Below are 21,889 nucleotides of genomic sequence, written 5' to 3' on the forward strand. Positions count from 1 at the left end.
TTCAAAGTTGCCCTGTTTTCCTGTGCTTCTTTATAAGTTTTCTTTTGTTCTATGCTGTACACTTTTTTCCTTCCTCCTTCCCCACGCCACCCTCAAGTAGGTTACCATTAAACACAACTATGTTTACATATGTAAAACCATACTATACATACTAATATTTATTAGTTCTTTTTCTGGAGGTGGATAGCATATTCCTTCATAGGTCCTTTGTAGTTTATTTGAATATAGTACTCTAAATGACTTAGTTCAAAATTGTTTTTGTAACAATATTGCTGTTACTGTGTCCAGTGTTCTTTTGGTTCTATTCATTTAACACCATTATTTCAGGCATGTCTTTCCATGTTTTTCTGACATCAACCTGCTCACCATTTCATATGGCCCAGTAGTGTTCTGTCATAGTAATACACCACAACTTGTTTAGCCATTCCCTAATTGAAGGGCATCCCCTCAATTTCCAGTTCTTTGCCACCACAAAGAGAGCTGTTATCAATATTTTGAAACATATAAATTCTTTTCCTTTTCCCCCTAATAACCTTGGGAAACAAACCTAATAGTGGCATTGCTGGGTCAAAGGGTATTTACAGTTTCATAATTCTTTGGGCATAATTCCAGATTGCTCCACATGGTTGGATCAGTTCACAGTTTCATCAACAGTCAGTTAGGGTCCCAATTTTTCCACATTCCGGCCAATATTTGCTGCTTTCCACTCTTATCATTTTAGCCAATCTCATGTACAAGATATATCCCAAAGTTTAATTTAATTTGCATTTCTCTAAACAGTAATGATTTAGAGAATTTTTATATGACTATATATAGTTTTGATTTCATCAAAAAACTGCCTGTTCATATCCTTTGACCATTTATCAATTAGGGAATGACTTGTATTCTTAAAGATTTGGCAAAGTTCCTTATGTATGTTCTTTTTTTAAAAATCGGGTTAATCAGAGCCCAGGTTTCAGTGTCTTATAGCTTTTAACACAACTACAATAGTACCTTGCATGTACATAGCACTTGAAAAATTTCAAAACCTTTTCACACCTCTCTTCTCCTGTTATTTCTACACCAACTCTAAGAAGAAGAGCACATGGTATGAGTTCTGCTTTATAAATGAGAAATTGGGGCATGAAGAGATCAGACAACATAAAGTTATATAGCTAGTTAGTGATAGAGCTAGGATTAATAATAATGATACTAGCTTATACATTTATAGTGCTTTAAGGTCTGCAAAGCACTTTATATACATTATCTCTTTTGATCCTTCACTTCTAACTCAACTATCTTAGACTTCTCATTTCTCATCTTTTCCTGAAACAAGACATTCCACCTCTAGACTCTGGGATATTTTTTTCCTTTTTCTTTTTGGGTGGGGCAATGAGGATTAAGTGACACGCCTAGGGTCACACAGCTAGTAAGTATCAAGTGTCTGAATCCAGGGCCAGTGCTTTATCCACTGTGCCACCTAGCTGCTCCCATCTCTTTTGTTCCTTACAACAACTCTCCGAGGTGCGCGCTGTAATCACCTGAAGCTCAGAGAAGTTCTATGATTTACCTCCTCATTTTAAGGCCAATGCTGTAGCCACTCTACCAGGTTTCATTTCAACCCAGAGCCCCGAAGATGATAAAAGATCAATATTTCTCCCACAGATTCTGAATTCTATTCGTGGTAATGCCAGCCCTGACAATAAAGTGCATCCTGAGTTCTGTTAACCCTTTCTTCAAATTTTATGTCCCTGGTTGAGTCACATCTCTGTGGCTTAATTCCTGGAACAGGTGGGGGTTATAGCCTGATCCTTCCCACCCTCACCCTCACATTCATCCCACACATAGAAATGACTTCAAGTATAAAACCAAGAGCGACCCTAACCCACTCACCACCTCCTATCCCTGGCTGATTCCTAATTTGGTCCCATAGAAAAACCTTGCATGGAGTGGGTACTAAAGTATGTTAAATTGCACTGGATATTGGAATTGAGTTGCATTCTACCTTGGTAGGAGTCAGTACTAGGTGATTCTGTATCTCTTATGGGACACCTGAAAAAGCGTTGATTCTTTATGAGGGAATCTAGATATTTTTATTCTGTTTTGCTGGAGGAAGCATGGGTTAGGAGGGAGTTTGAGATAATCATCAGGAATGATTTGGTACAAATCCTACTTTGGACACTAACTCTATGACTAAGGGCAAGTAAATCACTTAATCTCTCTAAGACTCAGTTTTTTTATTTATAAAATGGGGAGTAATAATGCCTGTTATATCTCGCAGGATTATCATGAAGGTCAAATGAGATAATGTATTTAAAATGCTCTATAAATCTTAATGTGCTACTAATGTCGATGACTATTTTTGTTACTAACTCTGAGTTTCCTGGAACTGTTTTCTGTCATACAGATTACTTTTTAGCTATCCACATGATTTCATACTCACTAGAATTTACATGGACCTTAGAAGAAACCTGAAACGCAAGATGGTGTGTTCATCCTTAGAAATAGTGTGGGGGTGGGTTAGATTGGTAGCCTCCAAGGAGGAAGAGGGAGACAGACCAGCAAAGGGGGAGGGTAAGGGGAATTTTAGTGTCTCTAGCAATATTTAGAAACCAAAATTGATTTTTGGCTTTTTGACCTCTTTTCAGGCTTGTATTGATGAAAACTTGGACATGGTGAAGTTCCTAGTGGAGAACAGAGCCAATGTAAACCAGCAGGACAATGAGGGCTGGACTCCTCTTCATGCAGCAGCTTCCTGTGGCTATCTTAACATAGCAGAGTGAGTGAGTTTCAATGGAAACTGATTCTTCACAGTAGTACATACTATCCTTCTTATTCTGCTCCTGCTCCAGAACTATAGAATCGTTAATGGACTCAACCATTATCAATCACAAATAAAAAGGCAAAAGTAGTTACTGATGCTAAATATCTAAACAGCTAATAATTGCATGGCTTTTTATTTGAAGTATTTCCCTATTAAAAATAGATTTGTTGATATTGTTTGTTTTTACATCACTAACGTTTCCCCTTGTTTTCCTACTTATCCCTCCTCCTCTCCCAGGGAGCCATTTCATATCTTCTAAAATATGAACAAATTTGACATTATATATAGCATTTCACTTCTGTTGACCCTCATTTCTGCAAAGGAGTGGAGAGAGGTGTTTTCACAAATCTTTTCTTTGGGATCTTGCTTGAGCTAATATAACTTTATAACAGCTAGGTCAACTAAATTTCAAAATAATTAGAGAACTGGCCCTGAAATCAGGGAGACCTGAGTTCAGATTGGGCCTCATACACTTACAAAGCATATGAGGCTGGGCAAGTCACTTAACCTCTGTCTCCCTCAGTTTCCTCAGCTGCAAAATGGGGATAATGATAGCTACCTCTGAGGGTTGTTGCAAGGATAAAATGAGATAATATTTGTAAAGTACTTTGCAAACCTTAAAGAGCTATAGAAATGCTAGCTATTATTATTGTTACTACTACTACTAGTAGTACCAGGGGAAGGAAACCCTGATTTCAAACCTCCGCTGCCTTGCGGCTATACCCATATATGGGAAAGGCTTCGGGAGTTAACCCCGAGGAAAAATCAGGAGTCGGAGTCCCTTAGGCAGTTGGATGTTGGACATCACATCCCTCTGGCAACTCTTGCGGCGGCACTGGTGCCAAACTGTACTGGCTCTGCCTCTCCTTTGGATCCACCAATGTCACGAAGAGGGAAAACCTGCTGCATGGGCAACAGCTTGTTTTCCATATTGATCTGCCCAGGCCAGTGCCCTGGAGAGAACACTCCAGCTACTCCTCATGGGGTGGATACAACAGGAGCTGTGGCTCCCGTATCGGACTACACAGCCACACTGTGGCCTGTGGCTCTTCAAGGCACTGATCCATGGTCGTCCGAGACTGGTGGAGGCTTACTACCACTACTACTACTACTACTACTCCTACTACTCCTACTACTACTACTCTTCCTCCTCATAAAAGATTATTTCATTTTAATTGTCTTTTTCTTAAACATTCAGTTTCAGTTGTTTTTTGTTCTTTCTATTTGCATTTCCAGTTATTGCATTTATATTGTTTTTCTTGTTCTGTTTACTTCACTTTGCTTCTGTTCATATAAGTTTTTTCATGCTTCTCTGTATTAATTTATCATTTCTTATAGCACAGTATTTCTCAGCATTCTTGTACCACATTTTGTTTAGCTATTCCCCAAGTGATGGGCAACTAATTGTTCTGAACTTAATAAACACCAAGCAAAGACATCTCTGTATATAAAGTAGAACAGAAAAAGGAAGACTCATGAAACCACAAATCTCTGTTATCTACTTGCTTTTAAAAAATGTTTCTAGTAAATTTAACACATTACTCTTAAAGTTATCTTGCTCTTCTGTGTTTCTCCTTGAATTTCCTTCCATGTTATGAACATTTACTTTGTTATTTTTGGCGACCACAAAAAAGTGCTGCTCTAGCTATTTCAGTGTGTATGGGGACTTTGTTGTTGCCATTGTCCTTCTTGGGGTATTTACCTAGAAAGGAGATCTCTGGGTCAAAGGGTTTGGACGTTTTAGATATTTTCTTTGTGTAATTCCAAATTACATTTCATAATGGTTGTATTAATTCATAGTTCTACCAGTAATATATGACTATACCTATTTCTCTACAGCCACTTCAACACTGCCATTTCTTGCCTTTTGTCATTTTTGCCAATTTGATTCCCAGCCAACTTAGTAGAAGGCTAAGTGATAGGATGAGTTTCACAACTACTTTTTTTTTTCCAATTTATCTGGAATTTGATCTAGTATTTTTGTTTACAAAGATAGAACTTCTCTTTCCCTGTCTGGGTTTACTTTGTGAACATCTACAGGCAGATATAAATGTCACCAGACCTAGAGATTTGTGTGAACCAATATATCCAAATACCCAAATGTATCTGTGATCACATTGGACATGCTCTTTACCTTTAGTGAGAGAGGTCTTAAACCATCTCTACTTCCTTTCCTGGGAAACTCTTGTCCATGTGCTCTCATTAGTTCACCACAGGTGGTTCCCCCAGCATCTTGGGACACTGCCTTGATCTCTCCTGACATGATGAGACTACAAATGGAGAACATGGACTGACTTTTGGTAATCCCTTGCTCTTGTCATATGACCACTGGATTTTCTTTTCTGGAACATGTCTGTGTCCTTTATAGTGCTCCTCCATAATTCATTGTTTGTAATGTGTTGCAGCCTACTTACCCCACACTATGTGATTAAGTTCTTGAACTTTGAATCCATTTCAATTTTAGTTCTTTGGAGACTACAATATTCTGTTTCAGAAATTCCTCATCCAGTGTATGATGGATTGAGTGACACTGGTAAGCACCCCTAGCAAGCATGTCTCCCACTTGTCCAGGGTCACACAGCTAGTAAGTGTCAAGTGTCTGAGGCTGGATTTGAACTCAGGTACTCCTGAATCCAGGGCTGATGCTTTATCCACTGCGCCACCTAGCTGCCCCTGTTTTATTCTTTAATATTAATGATCAGAAGTTGACTATCTTTGAGTAACCTATAATTTTGATATATGCATGGGAGATAAATTATTGGAAGAGAATGACTAAGGTAGTATTGTGCTGTACTACATTAAACTTTTTTTTAATATAGTAAACAAATGTAGTATGTTCTTATATTTTTTTCCATCTTTCAGCCTGATTATTTATGTCATGTTTAAGGTTTGCTTTACTGTAGAATATCACTTGTGAAAGACTGCTTGTTCCCTTCTAATGCCCCATCACGGTTGCCCTTCTAATAATCCTCATGTAGATTAATTTTTTTTCTTTTTCTTTCTTTCTCTTTCCTTCCTTCCTTCCTTCCTTCCTTCCTTCCTTCCTTCCTTCCTTCCTTCCTTCCTTCCTTCCTTCCTTCCTTCCTTCCTTCCTTCCTTCCTTCCTTCCTTCCTTCCTTCCTTCCTTCCTTCCTTCCTTCCTTCCTTCCTTCCTTCCTTCCTTCCTTCCTTCCTTCCTTCCTTTCTTTCTTTCTTTCTTTCTTTCTTTCTTTCTTTCTTTCTTTCTTTCTTTCTTTCTTTCTTTCTTTTTTGCAGGGCAGTGAGGGTTAAGTTACTTGCCCAGGGTCACACAGCTAGTAAGTGTCAAGTGTCTGAGGCCAGATTTGAACTCAGGTCCTCCTGAATCCAGGGCCAGTGTTTTATCTACTGTGCTGTCTAGCTGCCCCGATGTGGATTATTTTCATAAAAATTTTAAATAGTTAGGAAAGTAGCAATGGGTTGATAATTATTGATGATCTCTTAGTTACCTTTTAAAAATAATAATAAGGGCTAAGATTTCTTCCATACGTTTGGGATTTTACCTTCAGCTATCTTAAGAATCATTCCCTGGGTTACTTCAGAATTGTATTAAATCTAGCATACAGAGCTTACAGAGCTTACAGAGGAAGCAGAAATACCACAGTCACAGGATTGTTTCTACATACCCAGGACTACAATATTAGAGTCCAGATGCAGTGGTCCTACTGGCCTCAATACTGAAGTTTGTTAATGGCCTTCATGGCTCTTTTATGCTGTTGTCCGTCCTAGTTTTGTCCTTCAATGCCATGGGGAGGGCTTTGTTTCGTTATGATTCCTGATTATGTTCTCTTTCAACTTGCTTTTCTTTCCAATATTTTTTTTTCCTTTTTTATGAGACTTTACAGCTTTGCAAACTGTTCATCATCTTTCACCATCCTCTGTAAAATTTTACAAATCAGTTTGTATTCTAAAACAATGTTGACCATGGCTTCCGTATCTTCCCACTTGGCTGGTGGATCAAGTATTTGCTGGCTGAGTTGGGTTCTAGGCTCTTTTGGTTTTCTTGTTATAGTAATTAATAGCAAAAATTGTCTTTTTTCTTTTCTTTTTTTTTTTTTTTAATGAGGCAATTGGGGTTAAGTGACTTGCCCAAGGTCATACAGCTAGTGAGTGTTAAGTGTCTGAGGCCTGATTTGAACTCAGGTCCTACTGAATCCAATGCCAGTGTTTTATCCACTGCACCACCTAGCTGCCCCAATAGCAAAAATTTTCATAGGACTTTAAGGATTGCAAAGCACTTTCTTTTTTTAAAAAATTTACTTATTTATTTTTTGCAAAGCACTTTCAAAAGTATTACTTCATTCTGTCCTCATAACAACTTTGGGAGGTAGGTGCTGTTACTAGACATTTTACAGATGAGGAAACTGAGATTGGCAGAGGTTAAGGGACTTTCCCCAGAGTTACATTGCCAATAAGTGTCTGAGCTGGGATTTGAACTTAGGTCTTTTTCCCTCTAGGTTGAGTGCTTTATCCACCATGCTGCCTAGCTGCCTCTGATTGGTAAAATGCAGTACAAAATTGCACTAATCAGTATTGATTTCCTTTTTTACATCCATTTTCTGGCCTTTAACACCAATAATTTGTTTAAGTAGCAGGTTGGAGGTAATTGAATACCATAGCCTTTTCTTGTTTTTATTCTCTTTGCTTCAATTAATTTTGGTCTTTGCTCTAACAAGTCAGTAGTCTGACTATACACAGACAGTTGATTCAGGAATAACTCCCACATTAGTAATGAATCATTTCCTGCCAGTTAAAATATAATCAATTTCTTTTTTTGTGATATTGCTTGGTGCTCATCTCATCTAGCACTTTCTGTCTCACTTTTTGATGATGTTTAAGAATGAGGATTCTTTATAGTATAAAAGCTTTTGGCCTCTTCTGTTTCTTAACTCTGAACCATATTTTTTACCCCACTCTAACTAATTCTTACTTTTGCATTGAAGTTATTATATATCAAAGTATCTGTTGTTTTAATTTGAAGGATCTTGTTGAGTTTTAGTAGAACTTCTACAGCCAATATTGGTGTATGAACTCAGCTATTTTTGTGGTGATCTCTTTGCAAATACTTATCATGGGCACTGTAATATAAGATAATCAAATGTCCCATGAAATGTTTTTCTTGTTCCCTTTGGATATGTAATAAAACCGGAGACTTTATTTGCCTCTCCCAGGAGATTTGTGACCTTTCCTTTTATTTAGCTGCAATTCACTTCTGTTTTCTAGATAGGATTCCTTTCCTCTTGTAGTATGTCCACTCTTTGGTCATTGAAGAAATTAGAGTCACAGTTAAAGTACTGAGAACTAAGTTAATGTTAATAAACAGTCCAAAAACTGTGATTCTTGGAATTGCCTATTTCCTTTTCTCTCACTCAGCTACAGAAGTAGAAGGGGATTATGCAGAACTAAAGGCTATTTTGTCATTTTTTTTTTGTTTCATGGGTTGCCATGACCCCCTAAAATCATTACCAAGTGGCCAACTTGGCTCATTGTTTTGGTGATAAGGCCTTCCTGTAGTTAGCTAGACTGGTCCTTGGGAAGTAGATAAAATTTTTTGCTTGGACTGTACTTGGAGTTTCTAGCAAGGTAATAGTTGCTGCTGGCATAGTTTTCAAGGACCCAGGGATCGCTCTCCCGCACCATGAGATCTCAGAGTAGCACTTGGTGGAGATAAGCTTGAGTAATTATGTTTTAAAGCAAAAGAAGTAGGCCTGAAGATGGAAAGATGGCTGCCTAAATATCACACAAGCCTCACTGGTCAGTGTTGAAAGAATAAGCCTAAACGTAGTGAGCAAAGGACAAGGCAGTAACAGGTCCTTTCCATGTTAGTCGTGTAACTCTGTTTCATAAAACGCCATCAATGGCTTCACTTCTGAGATATCCGCCTGTCTTCCCTCAGGCAAAGAGGCACCACCAGAAGAGTGGTTTGTTTTTGTTTTTGTTTTTTTTTTAAAGTCAGGCAGTTGGGGTTAAGTGACTTGCCCAGGGTCACACAGCTAGTAAGTGTTAAGTGTCTGAGGTTGGATTTGAACTCAGGTACTCCTGACTCCAGGGCTGGTGCTCTATCCATTGCGCCACCTAGCTGCCCCTTTTTTGTTTTATTTTAAGGAGAAAGTTGATCGTCACCTTCAAAATAAGAGGTTTTGAGTATTTCTCAGATGAGTGTAACTTCAGATTATGATCAGGTATGTTTTGTGATGGAAAGAAGTGGAATATTAAGGCTGTTTAAAGCAAACTTGTTGGTCGGAAGTTCCTTCTGATGTGCATAGCACTTCATTGTGCCTCTCTTGTTCCACAAACAAGCCCTGAGAGTGCTGTTGACGATTGTGTGAGATCAGGGGCCTCCTTTCCCACAGAATTGGATTGTCTTAGGTTGATCTTGTAGATCCTGTGGCATTGGAGTCACCCCTGAGCACAGGGTTATTGTGATCCCTTGTGGGAGAAGTGGCACAAAAGAAGAGCCTGGCAGCGGAATGTTGAGCTGTGCCACTGGTGTTTGGCTGATCGTCCCCAAAGCAAACAGAAATGTATGGGATGGTTTTATTCACTCTCGGGTCCCTCCATTTGTTTCAGTTTTGGGGAAGCTGGCAAGCTCTTCATCGCTTAGGCTAGCCCCCTTTAGAGATGGCTCTCAGTCTCTCGTGTGCTAGTTTCTTCTTGGTGGTTGTTTTTGCTAAAAATTTGATTAATTTGTGGAACATACAAACTTCCTTACTACTGGCATTTCAGCTTTGGTCAGAGACAGCATCCATGATTTTGGAGCTGCCCAGTCTCATTAAATTTAGCCAGATGGATAGATAGAGCGTAGATTAAGCATTTACTGTGTGCCAGACACTGTGCTAAATGCTGAGGAAACATATAATAAAAAAGACGGCTCCTGCATGCAGGGACTTTACATTCTAATGGGGAAAGATAAGTTAAAAAACCAAGCTGGAGGGGAGAGAGGCAGGCACTTGGGGAAAGGCTGCTGGGGAGGAGGGGGAAAAGTCTGGGGAGTCCGGAGCGAGGCCAGGAATGAAATGAGTGTGGATGGCTTGGGCCACTTATGACATGGCTGCCTGGGCCAAGGATTCACTGATCAGAAGAGAGGACCACAGAGGCAGGGGGATCTCTGAGCTCCTGAGGAGCCAGGAACGGAGCCAGAATGAGGAATCAACAAGAGGAGTGTGTGCCCTGAGTCAGGAACATGACGCCGATTGGTGTCCCCCAGAGACTTGCATCTTTTCTTCTTCTTTCCTTAGGAATCTGAGCACAGAGATTAATTTTAAATCAGATCTCCTGTTAAACACCTTTGATCCTATGTGAACCGGTCACAGTGATTCCTTTAACTTGACATTTTGGGTAAACACACTTGTGTAATAGAAATAAGTATGAAACTTATCAGTCCTTTTTTCCCTTCAGAAGAATTACTTGGTGTGAAGTGAATCACTTATTTATTTCTAGGATAAATCTGAGGCCAGTGGATCTTGGTAAGACTGATTATAATGTGTTGACTTCACAACAAAACCTACTTAGGTAATTCTGTGGGGTTATGCTACAATTCATTTCTCATTAGGTTTATCCTTATGACAGGCTTTGAATTTCACTGTTATTATTCATTTCTATAGTATAGGGTGGACCAAAAGTCATGAAGGGGTCTGATGTTTTAATAACTTTTTGAAAATTATTTTTTCTTTATTTCATATATGTGTGTGTGTGTGTGTGTGTGTGTGTGTGTATCCTATATATACTGTGCTATGGTATTGTAAATTAAAAACTAAAAATAAAGGAGTTATTAGATATTGAAACCATTTGTGATTTTGTGACTTTTGGCCTACCTTATACATGTATTCATTTTACAAAAAATTGAAAATCGCTTTAGCTTTAGGCCAGGAATTATATAGACGCTTTTAGAGGTTGTCAGTCCTCGATTACCTACTTGTATTCATTTGGTTCTTCATAGATTTTGTAGTCTTTCTGGAAAAGACACTTGTGAGCCCTTATTTTTGTTTCATTTCATTTTTTTTAAATAGTATTTTCTTCCCAATTACATGTAAAAACAATTTTCAACATTTGTTTTTTTTTAATTTTGAGTTCTGAATTCTTTCACTCTGGCAGTAAGCAATCTGATATATCTTACACATTATGTAATCATGTAAAACATATTTCCATATTGGTCATTTTGTGGAAGAAAACTCAAACCAAAAAGAAAAAAAAGTGAAAGATAGTATGGTGAGCCCTTATTTTCAGGGGAGAAGAAAGTGAGAAACAAATGGGTTTTCTCTTCCCATAAAGACTCTTGTGTTCAAGTGCTTTCTGTTGTGCTCCCATTTTTCTTTTCTTTACACTGGATAGTAATAGTAAAACACAAAGAGAAGTTTGACCTTGGTTCTATTCCTTTTCTGTCCTTCACGTGCACTCTCTCCCCTCTGCTCCCCTCCTTTCCCCATATTTATTGTGCTAATAGGATGTGCCAGTGCTTCTTAATATGAGGATCCTAGGGGGAACAAATGAAAACTATGCAGGATTCATGGACTTACATGAATTATGCTTAAGGAGAATAGAAACCAAAGGGTGTTTTTTTTCCTTTTATAACAGTAGTTTTGGAGGACAGTACTGAACGAGGCCATGTTTTCCTTTTGTAGACTTCAGGCCATGTCTAGAGGTCACCCCCCAGTATCCTAGGCCTGGGTGTGTCTTATATCAGTGCATTGGAACACAATGGATGCCTACACCCGAGTCCATTGGTATGTGGGTGTGTGCCCATTCGTTTGGCAAACATTTATTAAGTCTCTTCTACATTCTAGGCACTGTGCTATTTCAGGGAAGGGTGGTGTGTAGTCCATTGCATAGGCCTTTCTTGCTTTCAGATGTTTCTAAGTACTAAATTGCTAACTCCAGCCATTATTGGGCCTCTTGCTGGCTCAAAACCTAATTCATAAAGGCTAATTAAATTCCTCACAGACGTTGAATTGCACATTTACATATTCATGAAAGAAAAAAGTGCTGACTATGTGCCAAACCTTGTGCTCAGTGCTGAGGATACAAACAGAAAAAAGGACAGTCCCTGCTCTCAAGAAACTCAGACTCTAATGATGAGACTCGTCAGATAGCTTAGCTCAAGCCTACAGGTGCTAAGGGGGTGGTTCTGGCTTGCACTGGAAGGCCTGGGGGGTCTTTACCATGGATCAGATGGTCTGATGATAGTGCCCAGGGATCTGGAGGGCAGAGTGGCAAGGATGATAAGTCTTGGTGATCTGCCGGGAGACTCCCAGCTCTTTGAAATGGTGTGGACAGCCATGTTGTTCTTTTGCCTGACTGCCCTGGGGGTTGTGGGCAGTCTCAGGGGAGGGGAGACCCCTAGGAGAGGGGGTGCTCCTCTGGCAGTTCTTCCTGTCTAGTTGTGCTATGAAGTCTGGGTATCTCCCAGGCAAGGGGCAAGGGGAAGTTATAGGAAGGGAACCTCTACCAATGGTTCTTTCTTCACACAGTCTTTATAAGGCCATAGCATATTAATGATTTCTCTGGTATGAGAATTCTCTTCTGGAGTGAGGAGGGGACTCTAGATGACTGGTGGTGGTTGGTATGTGTATGTGAGGTAGATGTGTGTGTGTGTGTGTGTGTGCATATTGGAACAGATACCTTAAATATATATACTTGAGACCACAAAAATATTTCATGCAACCAAATGTAGCCATTGGCAAAATCCTAGTGACAAGCATTGCTCTGTGTTTCTTATGGCTTTTGTGTCAAAATTATTCCAAGATGTAGCAAGGACTTTTCTTTGGAGGGGATGTGATCTTATTCCTTGTGGTCTCCAGAAGGCTTCTCACCCATCCATGGGGGTTCTTGTTTTTCTTTTTAAACATTCGCAGTGCTGTTTGTTAAGCATGTCCTGCTTGTTGCCATAGAACCTAGGGGAGAAGGAAGAAGCCTTGAACCTCAGCCACTGAAAGTTCCTAGAGGCCCAAAGGGCTAAACACGGAACACCTTGTTTGAGACCTGTTTGGAATCCCAGACCAGACGCCTTTTCCTGTTAGTTTGTCAAGCTCCTCTCTAACCTTTGGTGCATGAGTGTAAATGGACCCCAGCTTGGCATAGATAACGTTACTCCTGGGTCTCGTCTGTGCAGGTATTTCATTAACCATGGAGCCAGTGTGGCTGCAGTGAATAGCGAAGGTGAAGTCCCCTCTGACCTTGCAGAAGAGGCAGCAATGAAGGACCTGCTCCTGGAGCAAGTGAAGAAGCAAGGTAACTCATCGGGGTAGCTCTGGGGGGCCCAGTGCCCTCTCCTAGTGAAAGGCGTGAGAGAAAGCAGCAGCTGCCGCTGGAACACAGACACTTCAGAAATGATCCTTTCATCTTGTGGGAGCCTTTCATTAGTGTGTGATGGGAGGGGGAGGGTTAGATCTGTCTGCACAGCATTAGTCACCAATTACCAACATCCTGGATCCTCTTACTAACTCAGGCAAGAGAAGACCAAGTGCCATGAAGATGCATCAGTCTTTGTGCCCTTTCTGAAAGTTAGCTACAAACCTTGTTAAATGGGCTAAGTTGATTCATTCCTCGATGAGGCAACTCCACCTGATCCAAGTTAGGGAGGCCTGTGATTTCTTGTATTTCCCCTGATGAGAGCCGGGAATCAACCTGGGCAAGCCGTTTATTTATACCCTCTGAAATGACCTTTGAACAGTCACACTTGTCAGGTCAAACTGCTCAGAAATGGAAAGAAATAAGAAAGAAATGGAAAGAAATAAGAAAGAAATAAGAAAGAAATAAGAGGAGATCGAAGAGGCAGAGAATACGCTTTCCTTCTTCATCCACATTTTATATTTTCAGGAAAACCACCATCTGGGGATAATTCTGCTGTAGGCAAAGGAGCGTTACATTTTGTGTAGGAGAATTTGGGTCTGGATTCATCTTGCTCTGACTGTGGGCAAGTTGCTTGACCTCTCTGGGTCTCAGTTTCCTCATCTATAAAATGAGGGGGTTGGACTAGAAGCCACTCAAGATACTCTAATCCTAAATCATTTAGCTCGAGGATGGCCTTGAGAATTGTGGGTGGGACTTTTGCTATTTCTTTGTGGTCTGTGTTTATGGCAGTGCTAGAACTGCTAGGTTGTATCTGTCTACACTGTGGCCAGAAGTGCAGCTCAACAAATGGACCATGTCCTAAATTGACTCTGTGCTTGTCTTAATGCACAGACTCACACGGTTTTGTTTATTGAGACAGGCTTTGCCTCATTAAATGGAAAGGAATATTTTTTTCATTCATTCAGCAGTTATTGAGGAACAGCATGGTCCGGTCAGCTCTGAAGTTAGGAAGACCTAGATTCTGGCCCTGTCCTCAGTACCTGTTAGGTATGTGACCATGGACAGGTCTCTTAACTTCTTAGTGCCCCAGGAAGTAGCTCACAGTGAGGTTCTGGATAGCACTGGTGCAGGGCATTTCCAAACAAGGACCTCCCTACCTATATTTCTTAGGTCCAGACTGAAAATAAATTTTGGGGGCCACCTGTTCCATACAAAGCCCTGAGTTGTTATGAATAGGCATATAGAAACAAAGATAAAAGCAGTTTTTTCATTCGGGGAGTTTACATCCTGCTAAGAGGATCCACGATGGGAACAAAAGTAGTGGACACCAGCTAATACACAGAAAGAGAGCACTGACCACTAGGGGAAGAGGAGGCTGAAGGAAGCCAGGAATCCCAAGAGTTGGAAGGGAGGAGGAAGATTATTCTAGGCCAGGGGGACAAATTGGTGCAAATACACAGAGGCAAGAGATAGAGCACCCACATGAGGGGCAGCAGTTATCTGGTTTGGCTGGAAGAGCAAGCATGTAAAACAGTGATGTGAAATGAGGCTGGAAAGCCAGATCGGAGTCCAATTGTAGATGTCCTTAGATGATAGGCCAGGGACTTGTACTTTATCATAGAAGCATTGGGGAGACACCGGGGAATGACGCGGCAAGACCTGGGCCTTAGAAATAGGATTTTGGTGTTGTGTTTATGATGGAAGCAAAAAGACCATCTTGTTGGCTAGGTAGGGTTGGAGCAGGGTGGCTGATGCTCTGTGATGAGCATTCAAAGTAGAAGGAATGGCTTTGACCAAAGGCGCACTGATTTACCGTCAGCAAGTCAGCGCACCTCCTGCTAAAGGCTGGGGATACAGAGAAAGGCGAAGGACAATCCCCACCTCAGATTGATCACATGCAAACAGCTGTGTACAGACAAGCTACAGACAAGAGAAATGGGAGGGGACCAGTGGAAGGAAGGCACTAGCAGTAAAGGGGCGGGGAAGGACTTCCTGGTGAAGAGGGGACTTTAGCCGGGACTTAATGAAGCTGAGAGCAGGAGAGGAGGAAGGAGGGTATCCCAGGCATGGGGGCAGCCAGTGAAAAGGTGCAGACTCAGAAGATGGAGACAAGGACGGGGCAGAAGGCCCTGTGGTGGGGAGGGAGGGTGAGGGTGAGGGTGAACGTGGAGGGCCCAGGCCGAGAGGCGACCTTGGGGAAATGAGTCCTTTCTGAGACAAGCTAGAAGAGGAAGATACTGCTTTGGATTAGGGGCCATCAGAGAGTGAAACGTTTGCCTTCTCTTGTCCCGAGTGTAAGCGAAAACAAAATCTTGGTACATGTGCTCCATCCTTAACACCTGAGGGATGATTTGGTCATGTTAGGTGTGAGCTCCTGTCAGCCCTTGATTATTTATAGTATCCAGGATCTCTGCAACAAACCTCTCCCCTCCTACTCCAGTTCAGCTGCATTGCAGGTTACCAGGAGTACAACTGAGCTGGGAGGCTGTCAGCACCACCCAGAGAATGAATGTATCTGGATTTCTACATGAATTTTGGATTTTCCTGTGTTGAGGAAGAATGCCTCACTGATAGCAAGTAATGTAAAGTTTCATCCGTTATAGTAATTTACCAGTCATGTGTCCCACAGTTTTTTTAAGTGGTGCATGGATTTTCTGGAGTTTGATGACATTTTTTTTCCAGGAGGATACATTGAACTCCAGTTAGCATTGTATTACTCCTAATATTTGGGTATGCATCAACTGTTCTGGAGATTTTACAGCCCCAAGCAGAGTTCTGACTTATGTATGTGGATCACTTTTGGGAGAGTGCTCTAGAGAAGGGCGTTCTGGTTGGTTTTCATTTGCAGTTTGTAGGTTATACTTGAGACAAAATATCTTGTGCTCCTTGTGCTGGAGAGGCATGAATGCTAGACTAGAATTCAGGGAAGCCTGGTTCTGGTGCTCGCCTCCCTGTGTCACCAGTGAACTGTGTGACATTGGAACATCACCTGACTCTTGTGTCTGTTTCATCCTCCTTCAAATTTGTCTAATAATCCCTGTCATCCTTAATGTATAAATCTGTTGTGAGGCTAAAACTACCACATGTTTAGAGAACTTTTTGAAAAGGGTTAGCAAATATAAGGTATTGGATTTGCAGGCTCTTTTCCTCTTATGAATAACTTACAATGTGTTCTTCCCATGAATCTTCTTTTGTGTAAAATTTTCATTCCTGTATCAGAAGGTATCCATCAGTTTAAATACTAACAGTGATGTGTATATGTTTGGTGTGGGTGTGTGTATATATATGTACACATATATACACATGGATTTTAGAACAGTAATCTTAGTGGTCATGTAGTCTCACCTTCATTTTAGGAGTTATAAGTCACTCATATACCATTTTCTGAGGTTTGCAAAGTGCTTCACATTATTTCATTTGAGTCTCACAATAGCTCTCTAAGGTAGGGATATAGAAGTATTATCCTCATTTGAAAGGTAAGGCAAAGATATTTTCTCTAATTGCACAGTTAGTGAGTATAAGAGTTGGGATTCTGCCCCAGATATCTCTTGACTTTCTCAACACTTTATCCACTATTATATGGTTCTCCAATGAGGACACAAGTGAGCACAGAGAAAAGAGAGAGATGAAGAAATTTGCTGAAGAACACAATGACTTAATGGGAGATATCTCCTGACTCTAGTTTAGTGCACTTTATACCCTACTAGGCTCAGGAATTTGTGTGTGTGTGTGTGTCTGTGTCTGTGTCTGTGTCTGTGTCTGTGTCCATGTCTATGCATGGTTGTGTAGAAATGTCCTTTGCATTCCAAGCTAGGAGTAAAATGGAAAAACTTAAAGACTTAGCTTGTATTTCAGACACGTTTGGAATCCTGACAAAGAGAAGATCCTAGCAGACCCTGCTGGGTGTTTCACTTTCTGCTGTTTTCTGCAGGGGTGGATCTGGAGCAGTCAAGGAAAGAGGAGGAGCAGCAGATGTTGCAGGACGCTCGCCAGTGGCTCAATAGTGGAAAAATTGAGGATGTGAGGCAGGCTCGTTCGGGGGCCACTGCCCTCCACGTGGCTGCTGCCAAGGGCTACTCCGAAGTTCTCAGGTAGGACCCCTCGCCACCTTGAGCACATTGTGGGCACTGAAAATTGACTGATGGTTCTTTTGACAGATGCCTCTGGAAGAGGGATTTTCTCAGTTGGTATGTTTGTGTCTTCATCAGGGCATGTACTCTACCTTCTGCCATTGTTCTCATGAGTTTCCCCCTTTTCTTCTTCCACAGCAGCCCTGGGTTTTGCATGTTTATGAGCATACATACATGCTATGGAATATAAAGCGTACGAGGGTTCTATTGAACATAAAAATTGGGAAGCACTGGCCTACTAGACACCACAAGACCCCGTCCAGGCCCATGATTTATCATAAGTAACACGTGCAACCACCACCTCTTGTAACTTGTAATAAAGCATGAATTTGTAATCATTTTGGCCCTTTGTAATCTCCAGTCATGGCTTGGAGATCTTTAATTACATAGACACCGATTCACTATATTGCCTGTCTTCCAATTAGGTGTAAGAATAAAACTTCTTTAAAGGCCCTTTTTTATACACTGTATTAGAGTTTTCAAACCTCACCTGCCCTCCTTGTCCTTTCATCTCTACACCATAGATGCCATCTTTTGATGTTGATATTAGCTAAGCTTCCCCTAAAACTTAAATGGCCAAGACCAGACAGGAACAACAGGTGCAGGTTGCAGACAAGCAAATTTAGACTCAGCATATCCCCATTACCCGTTATTATTTACTTTGGACAGATTCTGCCTGAACTTATCTGTGCACATGCTGTTCTCCCTCTCTCCCCGTAGTGGAAATCAAGGTCTCTGAGGCCTCGCTTTTGTTGTCATAACTCCTGACCCAGCACAATGCCTGGCACACAACAGACACTTAAACCATGTCTGTCGAGTTTTTGAATCACATTTAAGACAATCATTCTTCACACTGGAATGGATAGCTGCCCCTTGAGGCAGTGGGCTCCGCTTGTCAGCGTGTTGTAGAGGGGATTCTTCATCGTGTGAAGATTGGCTGGGCCTCTGAGAGCACTTTCAAATCCAGCGTCTGATTCATGGCTCAGAAGCGGGAGCTGCCCTGCCACAAGCTCAAGTTTGGGTTGGTCAGGCTTTCCTGGCTGAGCTTTTATAGAGTGAGCCTATCTGGGTCGGTCATACATCCGAGATTTTCTACAAAGTGCCCTGCAGGGAACTCGGTTTCCAGTTTGTATTGTGTCTTTTCCTTCTATGACAAAATAGAAAACTCATTCTCATTATATACTTATAGGATGTGACTGGTTGAATCAGTCTTGAGTTAGTATGTATATTGAAGGGACACACCTTTCTATGTTCTCTGTTTATAGGAAGAACACCAGTGTGCCAGGAAAATGCCAGGTAGCATTTAGTAGATACTATCTTTGGCCAATAGACCTTATGGTGGGCCCCCGCAACCCCCCTCCCCTTTCTCCCCCCCATCAAATTGATTTTGAAACCTGAACTTTGTCTTAGAAAGCGGAAGGAATCATTCAGTTCATTTTAGTTGAATGTTTATTAAATGCCTTTCTTCTGTGGGAACGTGTGTGTGTGTGTGTGTGTGTGTGTGTGTGTGTGTATTTTGGTGGGGCAATGAAGGTTAAGTGACTTGCCTAGGGTCACACAGCTAGTAAGTGTGATTTGAACTCATGTCCTCCTGAATCCAGGGCTAGTGCTTTTTCCATTGTGCCACTTAGCTGCCCCTGCCTTTCTTCTGTGTGTAAGGTACTTGCTAGGCACTGGGAATACCTAGGATTTCAGGACCCAGAGCTAAACTGGTAATGGATTAGGAGTCATTCTGCAGAGAACTATTGTTAAGCATTTTACCTTTGGTTTTTCTTCTCAGGCTTTTGATCCAGGCTGGCTATGAACTGAATGTTCAGGATCATGATGGCTGGACTCCCCTCCATGCTGCTGCACATTGGGGGGTGAAAGAAGCCTGTTCTATCTTGGCGGAGGCGCTCTGTGACATGGATGTCAGGAATAAACTGGTCAGTGAAGCAAACATCCAGTAGGCAGCAGTGGGCATAGGGATCCATAACATGTCAGCAGGCTCGGAGTGGTTAGAGCATCACACTGCATGCTACCTTTTTAAAAATAAGTTTTTGTTGATGTATTTTCTTTTTATGTCACCTGTGCTTCTCATTATATCTCTTCCTTCCACCCACTTCCAGAGAATAAAAAAAGAGGGGAAAAAATAGTTAAAGCAAAAACTAACAAGCGGATCAGAGAAACTATATACAATGTTCCCCACCCATGACCAGACCCCTTGGGAGGAAGTGGGGGGACGTACCAATCCTAAATCTTGTAACATGGAAAGCATCATTTTTTGAGGGGCTGTTGTTTTTGTGTCTTCTCTGCATTAGACAGGACAGTATCATAAAATAGGGGTTCTGTGGGCAGGGTGCAAAGCAGAACGTGGGAGCTGAATGGTCCCTAGAACAGGGAACACTGATTTTGTTGATGTTTGGTTTCCTGCTGGTCATGGTGCCCCTTTTCCCTGCCAGGGCCAAACTCCCTTTGATGTGGCTGATGAAGGGCTTGTGGAACACTTGGAGATGCTCCAGAAGAAGCAGAATGTGGTGAGTCTGCGGCTGCTGCCTTTCATTTCAGCTTCTCTAACAATTTGTTATCTACCCCAGGTATCTTAGCCACTTGCTTTAGTTATGTCTCTACTGAGAACTAAAGTGGACATGTCTGCATTCTCTGAGGTGATCATTGGTCTCTTCAGGGACTCTCAGACAGCCTGTGCTAAGAAAGTATCCCAGAAAACACTAATGTTGAAACTTGCTTTTTATAGCAAGATAACCTATTAATTGCTTGGGTTTTTAAGCTCCTGATTGCCTCTGAATTCCAAACAATGGTTATATAGAACCATGGTTTTTCCCACCTCATAAGTTGGATGTCATTGTGGGGAAAATGGAAAAGATCAAGAAACTTTTGTTACTTGAAAATGAAAAAAAAAAAAGCACTGCCTTTTGGGTCAGGGGCACTGGATAGCTGAAAACTCTCAGTTTTTTTCCAAAAATCTTAACTATACACATTTGAAGATGTATCACCATCATCATCTTGTCCTAATTGAATGTTTAACTATATGTGTTACTTTGCTGCCTGCTGTGCAAAATAACAACATAAACGTGCTGACTTTTACCCTTTAGAAAAGACTTTAGTGTTTTCCAAGGGTTTTCCATTCCCTATCTCCACAATATGTATGATTATTCCAGTTTTATAGATGAGTAAATGTGAGTCTGTGAGATATGGTATACAGTCACACCACCAGTGAATGTGTGGTATAGGATTTGAAACCAGCTCTCTCTTGACTCCAGGTTCACTACCCTGCCTATCATCAAACCAGTCAAACCAATGCATAAACATATACATGGTGCATAAAGCTGGCAGACTAGAGACTTATAGCTAGTATGTGAACAGTAAATGATTGACATTGTACACATATGAAGATTTGAGTGGTCTGGAAAAAAGAGAACAATGATCATGGTATAATTGGAGTGAAGAACAAGGGCAGTCACCATGGGAATGCCAGTCTGAGAGCGGGAGTGAAGAAATTGCTGCTTTCTTCTTCTCTATCTTGGGAGGCTGTTTTTTCACCTTCTAGGGGGCTGTGAGGTAGGGAATAACTGTTTGGAGTTTTAGGACAGACACTAAACTGCCCTGATATAGCAGCAGTGTAGGTGAGAGTTCTGATGAAAACAAACATTTAGAGTAGTTGGCACATGTACCCTAGGACCTCAAGAAGCAGAGAAAGAAGGATTTGTTTTGGGATGTTAAGATAGTTGAATTCTGCTGTTGGTATCTGTTGATTGACTAGAGAAAGACCTCAAACAAAAGTATAGTTACTAAACATGCTCAGAGAGCATGGGATTTTTAATCTGAGAAGGCTATTAGGCTTCCCCTAGGCCAGGATTTCTTAACCCATAAACTTTTTTTTTTTTTGTGGAGCAATGAAGGTTAAGTGACTTGCTCAGGGTCATACAGCTAGTAAGTGTCAAGTGTCTGAGGCCAGATTTGGACTCAGGTCCTCCTGAATCCAGGGCCGGTGTTTTATCCACTGTGCCATCTAGCTGCCCCCTGTGCCCATAAACTTTTTTTTTTTAATTAATAAAGTATTTTATTTTTTCCATTACATGTAAAGATAGTTCTCAACTTTTGTTCATACAAGCTTTATAATTTCAGATTTTTCTCCCTCCTCCCTCCCCTAGACAGCAGGTAATCTGATATAGGTTATTTATATGTATACATATATATATATATACACATACATAATAACATTAATACTATTTCTGCATTAGTCATGTTATAAGAGAAAAAATCAGAGCAATGATGAAAAACCTCAAAATAGAGAAAAACAACAGCACCAAAAACAAAAGAAATAGTATGGTTCATTCAGCATCTATACTCCACAGTTCTTTTTTTTTTTCTTGGATTTGGAGATCCTCTTCTATCATGAGTTCCCTGGAACTCTTCTGTACCATTGCATTGGTGAGAAGAATATAGCCCATCACAGTAGATCAACACTCAATATTGATGATACTGTGTACAATGTTCTTCTGGTTCTGCTCATCTCACTCAGCATCAGCTCACGTAAGACCCTCCAGGTTTCTCTGAACTCCTCCTGCTCATCATTTCTTACAGCACAATAGTATTCCATTGTATTCATATACCACAACTTGTCCAGCCATTCCCCAATTGATGGGCA

General features: G+C 41.0%; 1 protein-coding gene across 7 annotated transcripts in view; it reads left to right on the forward strand.

Annotated features, from left to right (window-relative positions):
- Nucleotides 1-21,889, forward strand: part of PPP1R12B (protein phosphatase 1 regulatory subunit 12B) — a 255,554-nt gene that overhangs the window by 61,955 nt on the left and 171,710 nt on the right. For all 7 annotated transcript variants that reach the window (XM_043964552.1, XM_043964554.1, XM_043964553.1 and 4 more), the window contains exons 2-6: nucleotides 2,628-2,758; nucleotides 12,930-13,048; nucleotides 17,043-17,202; nucleotides 19,022-19,166; nucleotides 19,683-19,757. In XM_043964552.1, coding sequence (XP_043820487.1) covers nucleotides 2,628-2,758; nucleotides 12,930-13,048; nucleotides 17,043-17,202; nucleotides 19,022-19,166; nucleotides 19,683-19,757 — 630 coding nt within the window. The remainder of the gene's footprint in view (nucleotides 1-2,627; nucleotides 2,759-12,929; nucleotides 13,049-17,042; nucleotides 17,203-19,021; nucleotides 19,167-19,682; nucleotides 19,758-21,889) is intronic.

This window comes from Dromiciops gliroides, chromosome 4, assembly GCF_019393635.1.
Source record: "Dromiciops gliroides isolate mDroGli1 chromosome 4, mDroGli1.pri, whole genome shotgun sequence".
Classification (NCBI taxonomy): domain Eukaryota; kingdom Metazoa; phylum Chordata; class Mammalia; order Microbiotheria; family Microbiotheriidae; genus Dromiciops; species Dromiciops gliroides.